The sequence below is a fragment of the Pituophis catenifer genome, unplaced genomic scaffold, assembly GCF_029215685.1.
Source record: "Pituophis catenifer annectens isolate HBS135680 unplaced genomic scaffold, rPitCat1.0.hap2 SCAF_2, whole genome shotgun sequence".
Classification (NCBI taxonomy): domain Eukaryota; kingdom Metazoa; phylum Chordata; class Lepidosauria; order Squamata; family Colubridae; genus Pituophis; species Pituophis catenifer.
Window position 1 is genome coordinate 81,390,053 of NW_027256882.1, and position 14,639 is coordinate 81,404,691.

At 33.6% G+C, this 14,639-nt stretch overlaps 1 protein-coding gene across 1 annotated transcript in view; it reads left to right on the forward strand.

The window, feature by feature from the left end:
• SFMBT1 (Scm like with four mbt domains 1) overlaps positions 1-14,639 on the forward strand; it is a 153,411-nt gene that overhangs the window by 117,914 nt on the left and 20,858 nt on the right. Inside the window, exons 4-12 of the mRNA XM_070933693.1 lie at positions 3,054-3,294; positions 3,833-3,921; positions 5,455-5,701; positions 7,065-7,162; positions 7,946-8,047; positions 11,456-11,606; positions 12,229-12,311; positions 13,538-13,664; positions 14,047-14,160. Of these exons, the coding sequence (XP_070789794.1) occupies positions 3,054-3,294; positions 3,833-3,921; positions 5,455-5,701; positions 7,065-7,162; positions 7,946-8,047; positions 11,456-11,606; positions 12,229-12,311; positions 13,538-13,664; positions 14,047-14,160 (1,252 nt within the window). The remainder of the gene's footprint in view (positions 1-3,053; positions 3,295-3,832; positions 3,922-5,454; positions 5,702-7,064; positions 7,163-7,945; positions 8,048-11,455; positions 11,607-12,228; positions 12,312-13,537; positions 13,665-14,046; positions 14,161-14,639) is intronic.

The window sequence follows — 14,639 nt, forward strand, 5'->3', positions numbered from 1 at the left end:
ATTTTTAGACTGTGCAGAAATGAATAGATTAACTTTGATGATTAAAGATAAGGAGGAATCAGAATATTTTAAAACATGGAATTATTTTTATAGTTGGTTGGAAAAGAGATATAAATGACTGATACTATAATTGTGTACAAATGATGATTATAATACTGATTTAGAAATTAAATGTTAGAATGGTTTGGATGAATATGAAGATAGAAGAAACTTATGGAATATGGAAAAGAAGCCTAGAAGATAACACCGAGGTGTCGCAGAGAAGGGTGGATTGATGTATTAAATGTTTGTTTGTTTGTTTGTTTGTTTGTTTGTTTGTTTGTTTAAAAAAAAATTGCCCCCCAAAAAGAATATTTCTGGTTTTAAATCAATATGCTGCTTTATCATTTTTTTCCAGCCACGTATGTATTTTTGACCAATATTTTTTTTGCTTTTGAGCATGTCTACCACATATGATAATATGACCTAGGTATCTGTTGGCACTTCCAGCATTTAAACATCTTTGCAAACCTCGCTGGCGCAAAATGCCATCTATAAAACATCTTATATATTTTCTTTGTATACAGTTGACATTGTTAATTTATAGTTCCTATCCCACAGTTTCTGCCATTTATCTAACTATTGTATAGCCAGTTTTTTGCCCATACTATCATTGTCTCCTTCACTTGTTCTTCTTCCAATTTCATGCCTAATAAGGAGCTGTATGTTTTCTTTTTTAATTTTTCTTCTGTCCCTATTAATATCTTGTCTAATTCTGTTATTTCATTATAAAAGCCATATAGTTTAACATCTTTCTCATATCTAGAATGTATCTGCACTTGTGAATACCATGCCATATCAATCCCTTGATGATTCAATTTGTGTTTAGTTTTGAGTTCCCCCTTTTCATTCAAAATATCTTTGTACCTAACAATATTTTCTATGTTAATAACATTTGAGTGAATCAGTGCTTCCATTGGTGAAAGCCAAACTGGTATCCTCAAGTAATGTTGTTCTCTAATCTTCTCCCACACTAACAATAAATGCATTCCTAATATAATGTCTTTGAAAGTAACCATGTATTTTATTTTTCCCATGCCACAAGAAAGCATGCCAGCCCAATTGCAAATCATGCCCCTCCAAAGTCAATAGTCTTGTATGCCTCAATACAATCCATTCTTTCACCCATGTGAGTACCGCAGCCTGATAATACAATTCCCAATTTGGTAGACCAAAGCCTCTTCTATTTCTCGAATCCTGCAGCATTTTAAAGCTTATTCTTGCTTTTTTCCCTTGCCAGATATATCTTAATATTACTTTATTGAGTTCCTCAAAGTATTTTTTTTCCAATTTTATCAGAATTGTTTGAAATAGGTATAGTAGTCTTGGTAATACATTCATTTTTATTGTAGCTATTCTTCCTATCAATGATAATTGCAGATTTTTCCATTTCTCCAAATCTGCTTTAATTTGTTGTGTCAGTTTATAATAATTATCTTCCTTAATAGTTACACATCTTGCTGTCAGGTGAATCCCTAAGTATTTTACTTTCTTAGTAATCTGTATATCCATTCTCTTCATTAACTCTTTTTTCTGCATGTCTGTAAGATTTTTAACTAATATCTTAGTTTTCTCTTTATTTATTTTCAATCCTGCCAATTTGCCATATTCCTCTTTGTTTTATTATTATTAATTTAGGCCCTGATTGATCCAAGAATTTATTCTGTAGTGTCATAGATGCGATTGCATAAGAAATTGGATCACTAAGACTACTACTGTAGTCTTACTAGATTGCCATGAGAGGGTGCTATTGGAACAGGAAAGAGAATGTTTTGAATACATTGGTTCCTGTCCAGAGTAGTCATACTTTATTTGTATAGTAAGACATGTATCGAATTAAGACGTCTTATTCTTCTTATTCTTGCTTGCTTGCTATTGTTTATTTACTTTTCTTAGTTTATTAATTATTAGTTAGAATCCCTTCTCTCAAGTTTTGCCTTGATTTATCTGTTCATCTAGGACTGTGTATTTATGCAACCTTCCAATTATATCTGAGTGAGACAGTTGTCTAATTCTGCTTCATTTCCAATTTGAAATACATTTTTGTATGAGTAAAGCTTATTCGATAAAAATAATTATTCAATTTGAAAAATTATATGAGTAAAGTTTACTCATTAAAAATGATTTCAAAATTATTTTTCCTACTCACAAGCAACCTAATTAGAATGTACACTATTGTCATCTAAGTTGTCAAGGATCATTCTGTAGAGAGTTGTAATTAATATAGAAAGTAGAAAGGATTCTCAGTTGTTTTGAAGAGCAGTGATTTGGAATTCACTTTGTATAAAAAATACCTCCTAGAATTTTTGTTTATTTTTGGTGTCAGAATTATGTATTGCAGAATAGAATGGGAACGAAAAATTATACAATGGCTCTTAGTTCTTATTATAAGATATATATATGATTCTTATAACTGAATAAATACAATTCAGATATTTGGATTGCTCGTATGTGTGTAATTTGCTTTCATCATGATAGGCGATAGTATGATATAATTAAAAATAATTTATTGTTATATTATGACATCATACCTTGGATCAAGGCAGGGCTCTTTTTTTTACCTGAAGGTTTTATTGTTTAAGTTTATTGATAAGGTAATTTAGTTTTTTGTGTTTATAAATACAAAATAGATTTAATTATCAGTTGTATTGAATAGATTTTCGTAGCACAATCTGGGAGCATCAAGCAGGGGCTTTATACTCTAAAGTTTGTAATCTGGGCTTCTAGATTGTTGTGAATTAACTAATTCTAAATGCATTGCCCTGTTGATCATTTATTTTTTGGGGGGGACACCTGATCTGATGTAGGTTATTACCATTGTATCCTTAAAACTGTATCCTAATCTGATTGTAGTATTTTTCAATTATATATTATTTTAACTGACCAATCCAGAAATGTTAATCCATTACCTTCCTTATTCCCAGTTATCAACAGAAATCCCTAACTTTTACCAAACATTTTATAAATAATATTACAGTATCAAAATTGCTGACTTGATTTTTTTTCCCTTTTAGGTGGATACTAGCCCACAAAATGGCTTCACACCAGGCATGAAATTGGAGGTTGCTATCAAACCTGGCCCTGACACTTATTGGATTGCCACAATCATTACCACTTGTGGGCAGTTATTACTTTTGCGCTATGATGGTTATGGAGAAGACCGCAAGGCTGATTTCTGGTGTGATATAATGACAGCTGATTTGCATCCACTTGGCTGGTGTGAGCAGAACAAAAAGACCCTCAAAGTGCCTGAAGGTAACTATCTTCTATGGAACAAAATGCAGGTCCTGTAAACTCACAAAATAACTGCCTATAAAGGGATTAAAGGGATTAAGATTTTGTTGTTCAGGCTTCTTCTCTAAATTTTTATATTTGTTTTTCCATGGGCATCACTTTAAATAGGTTTGCATGAATTGCTTTTACATTTACTTTTACATATTTACTATGATATCTAAGAATCAGCTGCACGTCAATCCATTTGTCTTTTTAGTATCTTGTCAATATAAGTGTTGGACTTAATAATATCATAATTATTGACAGTCTTATTTTTGGCTTATCATGATTGAGATCCTATACCTGTTCCTACTCTAGATTTAATCATTCTTGAACTCAAGAACTCAGGTCATAAAACTCTGAAATGTACTCTTAAGTAATCCAAAAGTTGCAAACATGTTGAACCACAGGCGTGGATTTGCTTTTGACCTTCCCAGGATAACTGTAACTTTAATCAAGCTGCTTATAAGATAACAAGAGTGCATATTGATTGACTTAGTTTTTCCTTTTCCTTTTTTAGGCATTAAGGATAAAATTCCCAATCAGATAGAATTCCTTCAGCAAACTCTGAAAGGAGCATGCAGTCCTCCTGCCGGTCTTCTAGAAGGGGTAGGTGTCTACACAGTAAGAATTGTAGTTCAATAAAGCTTAATAATTAACAGTTTTTTTTTATTAGTGGCATGGTTTTTTTCTCTAATTTGTTTATAACTTCTGGAATATATTTAAGTAGTGGCAAACTAATAGAAGAGAGATTTTGCTGTATAGTTATAAAAGACACCATAATTTTCAGAATAAACTTAAAATCTGGAAGTGGGTGGAATTGCATTAGAGAACTCTTTGGGGAAAGAACTTCATCAGTGGCATGGCATATCTGTTGTACAGGTAGTCCTTATTTAACAACGGTAATTGGCATCAGGATTTTCATTACCAAGCAATGCAGTCATAAAGTGTGACATCACATAACCACATTGTTTAGTGATGACAAGCCTAGCAGTCCTCATTGCTGTTGTTAAGCAAGGTTTGTGGGTTATTAAGTGAAAGCCTCACGTGACTGGCACTTGTGACTTCCTGCTGGATTCTCATTAAGTCAGTGAAGAAGCTGCCAGTCGCAAGTCCCAGGCAAATCACAAGCATGCAGGCAGGTAGGTGGTGGGTAAATATTATGGAATGAGGCAGAGTTGGAGAAGGGGTGTGGTAGTATGAATGACTTGCAACATTCCCTAATGGCTTCCCCATTGATTTTGCTTATAAGAGGTTGGCAGGGGAGGTTTCAAATAATGTTCATGTGACAGCAGAATGCTGCAGTGGCAAGTACTGCACTCATTCAGTGCCATCACTAACTTCAAACAGATGCTGAGTGAATGATTGTGAAGCAAACAAAGAGAACAATTACATAGAGACTGTAATGTTTATCTTGTATTTATCTTGTATTATCTTTCAAGAATATTTTATAGAAGCTCATCTTGATTTTCTTTTTGTAACTTTCAAAAACAACCTTTCCATAATTGCAAATTATGGAAATTATAATTATAAATTATTTGTAAAATTACCTTCGCCTCTTTTTGTTCACCTTTGTATGTAATAAAAGTACTGTGATGACATAGATGTGGAAAGGGTTTCTAATACTGTTAGATTCAGTGAATCAAGAGTTTGCTTCATGAGCTCATTAATTAATCTAATTTATGGATTGGTTCAGTTCTCTGCTATTTGCTGCTTTTGGAAGCTAATGGCATCTTGTAAAAGAGTACATTAAAATTGAGAACTGGTCACCCATTAGTATTCTGGATGAGTGGGAAATAGACATACATATATATAAAAATAATATATTTCTATTAAGGAATATACATTTAAGCAGAAATCAATGCTATAATGTACTAGTTACTTAAAAGCAAACAGACTAAAAGCCTAGAAAGCAAAGACAATTAGAAATGGCAAATCCTTTCTTATTTCACAATAATTGTGAACCTCTTACAAGTATAACCATATTACAGATAATAATGTCATTACAAAAACATAGAATGTGTAAGACAATGAATGAAGCAAATACATAAATAATGCTACATTTTAGAATAGATGTTAGATAATTTAGAATAGATAAATAGGCAGATATCTTTAACATTTTTCTTTCCTTTTACTCTGCAGCTCCAACGAGGAAAAAATTCTTTGGATCTTATTGCACCAGGGTCACGACTTGAATGTCAGCACTTAAATAACTATCTAGGAGCTTGGATAGTCACTGTTCTGGAAAACATTGGTGGAAGACTCAGGCTGCGCTATGAAGGACTTGGAGATATAGAACAATATGACTTATGGATGTTCTATTTAGATCCCTTTCTCCATCCAATGGGTTGGGCAGCTCAACAAGGATACATCCTTGAACCTCCTTTAGGTACAAAATTTAATTTTCAGTCACAAACTAGCAAAGCCGACTGAAAGAAATTATCTTCTTGTCTGTAGTTTCCTGGATCTTCTTCCTTCCCTTGTTTGATGATACTTGTATACTTGTGTCAAGCTGCCTTCTTAAAATAATCCATTCTTAAAATAATCTTTATTTGTTTCAGTTGAAATGGAATTATTATTAGAGTTATTTCTTTTCAAACAAATATTTTGTGCTGATGACAACTTATTATTTATATAAGGATTTAAATCTCTTTCTTATAAAATCTAAGTTTAAGAAAAAATTGGTCAAAACTAAAATAATTTTGCATTATGGTAAAATGCCTAGCCAATCTAGAAGGGAATTAGCAATAGGAAGTAAATCATCCTTACTTGACCACTCAGATCATGTTTTTGAGGAAGGTTTTCTGGGTGGCATGCTGCATATGAGGTGTTATATTCTGCTAGGTGGCTGGCCTATCAAGATCAAAACTATATATGCAAAATATATATATACATATTCCTAGATATATTGTAAGAGTGCTCTACAAACTAAAATGCATGGAGAATGAGTACATTAGAAATACCGGTCTGTGTCCTTCCATATTGTTATTTATATAGGGACATTTGTGGAATTCTGATCCCTTTATATAAGAAATTTTGATAGCTCCCAATATCTACCTAGAGATACAATAGTTTAAATCATCTGGCAAGTAGTGAAATTTTGTCTTTCTGAAAATTGTAAAGAAGAATTTAAGATTTACTGAGATAATGATAATTAGATATATTGTATTATATTGCATATGGAAGTTAAATATTCACACTAACTTGTAATTGTAATTTAAAGGTTGATTAATGGATTAACTATGTTAATATTTAGTAATTTATCAAATCAGCTTGGTGTTGAGGAATTTAGTCACTTATACTATTTAGTAGTTTAATATTTTTATATTACAATATTTATAAAGATTAGTTTTATAGTTTAGATACTGCCAAGAGCGCATTTTTTTTAAAGATAGTGTTCAACATTCATAGGGAACACAGATAAGGGAGAAATATTTGTTAGTTCATTATTTGCCATGGTGGCACAGTGGTTAGAATGCCATATTGCAGGACTAACTCACTGCTCACTCCAGGAGTTTGATTCTGACCAGCTCAAGGTTGACTCAGCCTTCCATCCTTCTGAGGTCACTCAAATGAGGATCTAGATTGTTGGGGGCAATATGCTGATTCTGTAAGAGAGGGTTGTAAAGCACTATGAAGTAGTGTATATAGATCTGACTGCTATTGTTACATTACTATGAATGTAATACAATATATTCATTTTAAAAGTTTACTTTTAATGGGATAACAAACTTATCTTACTTTTATTGAAGCTATTAGGCATTTGAAGACTGAGACAGAATGGCAAGAAATTCTAGCAAAAGTAAAAGAAGAGGAAGAAGAATCGTTAGTGCCCACTGATCTGTTCAAGGTATGACATTTGGCATTTACTGTATTCTTACCAAATGCTATGATTAAATCTAATATGTACAAAAAAGTAATTTCTGAGAACTAGACAAGGTAATATTTTAATTAAGCTTTTTACTTATTAGATATCAGAAACTCTAGGTAATTTAAAAATTTTAAATATACTGTATAAGATTATAGATTATTTTAGAGATTAATGAAACAGATACACTTTTGACTTCCCATCCTGCAGGAAAACGCCAAACCCAGTTTTGAAAGTTTCAAAAATATTTTGTCATTTTTTTTTTAGAAATGAGTAATTCTATAATATTATGATATGTTGATTTATTTGGAAGAATGTTTCTTAGAAAAGTTTTGGTTAAAACTGTTGTGTGAAATGTTTGTACTATAAGAACAAATCATGCTGAATTATTTTTGAGAGAGCAACTGCTGGTAGCTTTAATTTGTTGGTTTCCTTATAAGTGAAAAATGTCCATATTACTTTCAGAGAAATATTAAACAAGTAGAATGTGTCTTTTATCAATGGATAATCTTTTGCAGGTTTCATTCTCTATTATAAATAATTTTCCTCCTTGGAGACTGCCTCACTGATCTTGGCAAAAATTAAAAAAAATTTAAAACTAAAATATCAGCAACTATAAAGCAGAAAAGAAAACTGACCCAAACAAAATAAGGGTGTTTTAAAAATAACTAATTGTGTGTGTATACATGTGTATGCACATACATACTTAGATATTAAGAAAATTTTGAGAGATGGAAACTAACGGTTTTTATTAATCATTTTTAGGACAAACCTGTGGTTGGAACTCATGCATTTTCTGTAAACATGAAGTTAGAAGCTATTAATCCAAAAGCTCCTTTTGCCATATCACCTGCTACAGTTACAAAGGTATCACAAGTATCTGGCTGCTAACCATAATTTCCTTCCTTGTTGCCAAGAAAACTATTCTCTATAATTTGCTCACACTCTAATTTAGGTCACTTTGAATGGAAGCTAATTTTGTAGGGCATTTGCAACAAGAACATGTCTCAGTATTTGTTCCTAAACACCTGATTTTAATTCTGAACTTCAGATCCAAGAAATATGAAATGAAAAGATATTATGGAAGAGGCAGAGCTCAGTTTCTATATAAATCAGCAACTATGAAAGCTCCTTTAATCTGGGATTGAATTGCAAGAAGCTAGACTCACAGGCAGTTTTAAGAACTTCATTGCTTAAACTTAAGCATTGACAGTTATCTTTACAAGAATTTTATGTGGTTCCAGAAGTATACAAATATGCATTTTTCTTTCATTGCGCTAACATTTATCAATTGCTGTTGTGAATCAGTATAAATACTGAAATAATTTGTTTTTTTTTTCCCTCCTATCCAGCTACTTGTTGGATTCTTAATTTTCAAAAACGAGTTAAACTATTTATGATACATTTCTTTGCGCCTAAAATCTTAGGCACAATGGGATGAAAAATATTATTAATAAAAAAAATAAGAGAAAATTTCTAATGTGATTTTCCTCAGTTGATACTGAAATAATAAGAGAACAATAATTTTAGCATCTGGGTTTTTTTTCCATTTTATGAATCAATTTGGCTTATGAGGTCTAGTAAGTGAATTGTATTTTTAAAAGGCTTGAGTTTTACTCCTAGTGATTGCATGCACATATCCGTGAAGTTTTCTTCTCAGTAGTCCAGAAAAAGTTTTTCACTGCCTTCTTTTAGAATGTCTTTTGATTTTCCAATGTACTCTACAGTAGCATTCCCTGATAGTTTCTCATCAAAATACTACATCGGTCTGACTTTATTTACATCCTGAGCCCTAAAGATGCATGTGGAAAAGCTAGCTATCAAACATTTTCAGAAGAATGCTGTCAATATAATTTACTTGGACTTCAGTAAGGCATTTGATAAAGTAGACCATAATCTACTACTAGATAAAGTAGAAAAATGTGTGTTAAACAGCATCACCACCAGATGGATTTGTAACTGGCTGACCAACCGCACTCAACGTGTAGTCCTCAATGGAACTGCATCTACATGGAGGGAAGTAAGCAGTGGAGTACCCCAAGGCTCTGTTTTAGGTCCAATACTGAAATGTAGTGGGTTCCAATGAGCCAGGCAACTCCAAGTGACTTCAACTCTTCTTTTATTCCATAATTAAAAGCAAGTAAAAAAGACTAGAACAAGCTTACATAGTGAGGAACAGACCAAGAATATATATTCTTTGGGCTTCCGCTGCAGGCTGGCCACTGGGTGGAGTAATTGGCCAACAAAGCTGATTGGACCTAAAGCCCCGGCCAGCCCATGATCCTAAGCCCCGGCCACCTGTTGATAGAATCAGGAAATCACCGGCTGGGGCCGTTGCAACCTGAAAGCACAGCCAAGCTGATCCCGAGACACAACAAATATTCTTCAGCATCTTCATCAATGACTTGGACGAGGAGATAGATAGGAAACTCATCAAATTTGCAGATGACAACACTCCAGAAGATATGCTTAAGATACAGAAGAATTTTGACAGACTTGAACATTGGGTGCTATCTAACAAAATGAAATTCAATGGAGAAAAAGTAAGGTTCTACATTTAGGGAAGAAAAACAAAATGCACAGGTACAGTATATGTGGTACCTCGCTCAATAGTAGTAACTGTGAGAGGGATCTTGGAGTCCTAGTGGACAACCATTTAAATATGAGCCAGCAGTGTGCAGCAGCTGTCAAAAAAGCCAGCACAGTTTTAGGCTGCATAAACAGAGGGATAGAATCAAGATCACGTGAAGTGTTAATACCACTTTATAATGCCTTGGTAAGGCCACACTTGGAATATTGCATTCAGCTTTGGTCATCACGATGTAAAAAAGATGCTGAAACTAGAGTGCAGAGAAGAGCAACAAAAATGATTAGGGGACTGGAGGCTAAAACATATGAAGAATGGTTGCAGGAACTGGTATGTCTAGTTTAATGAAAAGAAGGACTAGGGGAGACATGATAGCAGTGTTCCAATATCTCAGGGGCTGCCACAAAGAAGAGGGAGTCAAGCTATTCTCCAAAGCACCTGAGGGTAGGACAAAAAAGCAATGAGTGGAAACTAATCAAGGAAAGAAGCAACTTAGAACTAAGGAGAAATTTCCTGACCGTTAGAACAATTAATCAGTGGAACAACTTGCCTCCAGAAGTTGTGAATGCTCCAACCCTGGAAGTTTTTAAGAAGATGTTGGATAACCATTTGTCTGAAGTGGTGTAGGGTTTCCTGCCTAGGCAGGGGATTGGACTAGAAGACCTCCAAGGTCCCTTCAACTCTGTTATTCTATTCTGTTCTGTTCTGTTCTGTTCTGTTCTGTTCTGTTCTGTTCTATTCTATTCTATTCTATTCTATTCTATTCTATTCTATTCTATTCTATTCTATTCTATTCTATTCTATTCTATTCTATTCTATTCTATTCTTATTTTTATCCTCATTTCCTCAGGTGGATATTCTGGACCATTTAAAGATTGGAGGGCCCCGACATTGTCATTCTCTTATCATTTGAAGACTTGAATTAAACTTCTTGTCCTATTTTGTCATTTAATTTTTTTTTTTATTTGATTTATATGCCGCCCTTCTCCGGAGACTCACGGCGGCTTACAATGCGTTAAGCAATAGCCTTCATACTTTTGTATATTTATACAAAGTCAGCTTATTGTCCCCACAAACTGGGTCCTCAATTTACCTACCTTAGAAAGGATGGAAGGCTGAGTCAACCTTAAGCCTGGTGAGATTCAAATTTACAGTAATTGCAGACAGCTGGTGTTAATCACAATGCTATCAGTCTGCTGAGCCACCAGGCCCTTTCAGACATAACATTTTATATTCTTTCTGACTATTTCTTTTTTCCTTCAGTGCTTTCTTATAAACTGTAAGATGTTTTTTAGGCCTGAGATGTGCAATCTTTCTGGGGCCAACAACCGCACTTGTTTCCACAGGATATTAAACCCCATTATAGCAGGAGCAGGGAAAGCTATACTTGGTGTAGTTTAATTAAAATTTCAAATTAAGCTAACATTTCCTATGTTCTTCTGTCATATTCAGTGACAACATCTGAGGTTCAAGGGGTTATACCCAAGACTTCGTCAAATGTCACCTTTTATTTTAAGATAGCTAATATTTAATACAATTTATTAAAATCCTCCCAGCAAGGGACAGAACTATAAAAATACTTAAAATAGACAGGAAATATCTTAACAAATATAGTCTTGGAACTTGATTGTGAAACTACATATAATTTCTATTTTTATATTATCAAAGTAATTTCTCTATTTTTGCAGGTATTGGATGATAAATATTTCTTGGTAGAAATAGATGATTTGAGACCAGATTGTACCACAAGTCAGCCTTTTATTTGTCATGTCAGCAGTGCTGGACTTTTTCCTGTGCAGTGGAGTCTGAAAAATGGCTTACATCTTAACCCTCCACCTGGTGTGTATATATAATCTACCTCCATTCATATCAGTCTTCTAGATGCATTTAAATTTGTGGTATAATTTAATTTTGTTTATTGAGCTGTTTTGGAGATGGATAATTTTGGAGGGTAATTCAATTGTAGTCTAGACCTAGGGAAGAATTTTCTGAAATCTGGAATTATTTTTATTTTTTTAAAAAAAAAATTACGCTCATGTTTAAGGAAGTCAGTGTGATATACAGGTAGTCCTCAATTTACAACAGTTCATTTAGTGACCATTCAAAGTTACAGTAGCATTGAAAAAAGTGATTTATGAGTGTTTTTCACATTTACGATGGTTGCAGGCTCCTCGTAGTCATGAAACCAAAATTTGGATGCTTGGCAACTGATTCATATTTATGATAGTTGCAGTATCCCAGGGTCGAGGACTACCTGTATTAGAATATTAGATGAGGATTGTACAAACTCAGGGTCAAAGAACTATGAATATTAGTAGGTAATGCTGATCATCATCAACTTAATCTCATATATTTTACATTATTAAAGAGCCAGATGCGGAAGAAGTGGAAGATAACCCAACATTTTAAAGAAGGAATAAGATTAAAATGCTGTAAAGTTATTTTTTTTCCTTGTTCACAGGTTATCCAGGACAAGATTTTGACTGGGCAGATTATCTCAAGCAATGCGGAGCTGAGGCCGCTCCCCAAAGCTGTTTTCCTCTGGTAAGCATTTAAGAAAGTAATGTGAATGGTTTTATTTACTGATGCATATTTTATTCCTAAAGTCCATTAGCCACAGCACATACTAATAAAATCCTTGCTTTGTTCTTAGAATGTGACTGAAGTTTAAACTATGAAATCTAAACATATACTTGTAGCAAATAATATTCATTGTATTCTTCCAGAATTTATAGTGTAGCTTATATAACAGTGTCCTTTTGTGTCTTTGGCTACAAATGCTGCTGATACAGTAAGATGTTTCTTTGCATATGCAATTTAAGCTGCAAATTAGGATTTGTGATGATGGAATGCTCCTTTGTAAATTAAAAAAAATCTTCATCTAGAGAGTTAGCAAGGTTTAGCTAACAAAATTAGCTAACAATTTCCAATCGATATTGTCCAAATATCGTTGTACTAAAATATAATGTAGATTTTCTACAGCAACAACAACATAATAAAAAGGTTAAAAATACCAAAACAAGTCTAAATACCTGGCTGACTGTGCAACCAATCATCATAATAATGCTTTTTAAAAAGGTTGGTAGATTGCTTAACTGGAATTCTTCAGTTTAGCACCCAGCATTTTAGGTTTAGGGATTTCTTTTTATTTAGAGAACCCAACAAGCTAAGGTAGGAGTAAAAATGGGTGTATATTTGCAAGTGTGTATTTATGAAGGGAAAGCCTTCATAAATATACCTGAAAATTCTTAAGACTTGAAAATTGTAGAAAGGCATCCTACATTGAGGGACAGCATTATCTAAGGCAGGAGGGGAGGAGGAAAGTGTGATTATAAATGAGCATTACAGGCAATTGTTTGCATTTAGATTTTGGGCAGATCAATACTTCTGGGTTGAAGTGTAGAGTAGAACTTTTTCAGCTGTTTTGAGATAACCAAGTCTTCCTTCAGCCATAAAGCAAGTTTCCAACTACCGGTACATATATCTTTCTTGCCTTATTTAATTTTGTGTAATGCAAGGTCTGAGTTTGAAGCCAATGACCTTGTGCATTTTATTCAAGATGTAAGTAATTACTTGGGTTGTTCAGATGAAACTTCATGTGTTTCTAAAAGGTTTCACACTCGCAAAGTATGAACCATCTGTTCTGTTGGTGTCTTCCAAGTGTCCGCTTTACTGCTAAAATTATTTTGAACTATTTTTTCATTAGTATTTTAAGGTGAGGCTCTGAAAATACATAATAAACCGTGTATCTTGTGTTTTGCTTGTGTTAGTTAAATTCTGAGCATGGTTTTAAGGAGAACATGAAACTTGAGGCTGTGAATTCAGAAAACCCAGAAGAAATCTGTGTGGCAACTATTACAAAGGTGAAGGATTCCTATCTCTGGCTACAGCTGGAAAGTAAGTTTTCTTTCAGAGGAGAGAGAGAGATGTTTTAACTTGATTTGCCATTTCACAGGTCACATTTACAGAAGTAAATGAGTGTCAAAAACAATACACAGCAAACTATTTTCCTTCAGGAAATGTTTTGAAATAGCTGCATTTAATTTTTCTGTATTTCTTTTTACCACTCCTAATAATTAAAACGTTTTTAAAAAAGATACTTCTAGCCTGACAGAGCTAATTGATAAAATTAGAGACAGTTCACAAGTGCAGAAGAATGAAGAACGTACCAATTCATAAGAAGTATTACAGCTGGTTAGCCCTGTAAGATGGTGGTGATATAATGGTGGCAGTGATGATAATTGGGCTTACAAACATTATGATCATTATTATTATACAGGTTCTAAAATCCCAGTCCCTGAATTCATAGTGAGCGTGGAATCTATGAATATATTTCCAGTTGGTTGGTGTGAAACTAATGGATACCAGCTTAGACCTCCTCGCAGAGTAGTAGGTATGAATATTCTTTAGATTTTTTTATCCCGCCTTTATTATTTTATTACTTTATTACTCAACGTGGCAAGCATACATAATATTCCTTCCTCCTCCTGTTTTCAAGAATCCTGTGAAATGGGTTGGGCTGTGAGAAAGTGACTGACCCAAAATCACCCAGGTGGCTTTCATAGCTAAGGCAAGACTAGAACTAATGGTCTCCTGATTTCTAGGCCAGCACTTGAACCACTGCAGCAAACTGGTGCATACTGTTTTAGACAAGGGGATATATACTTTGAAGTATTTTTATGTGCTTTTGTTAAACATGATAAAAAGATACACACCTTGGGTTGCAACGTATAAACATGCTTGTAAAGATCATAAGAGGCGTAAAATTAGTGGTTTTATTTAATTCTAAGATGCCTGAGAATTAGTACCATGTTTCCCCGAAAATAAGACTTGGTCTTACATTTTGGTTGGCCCCAAAAGATGCATTAGAGC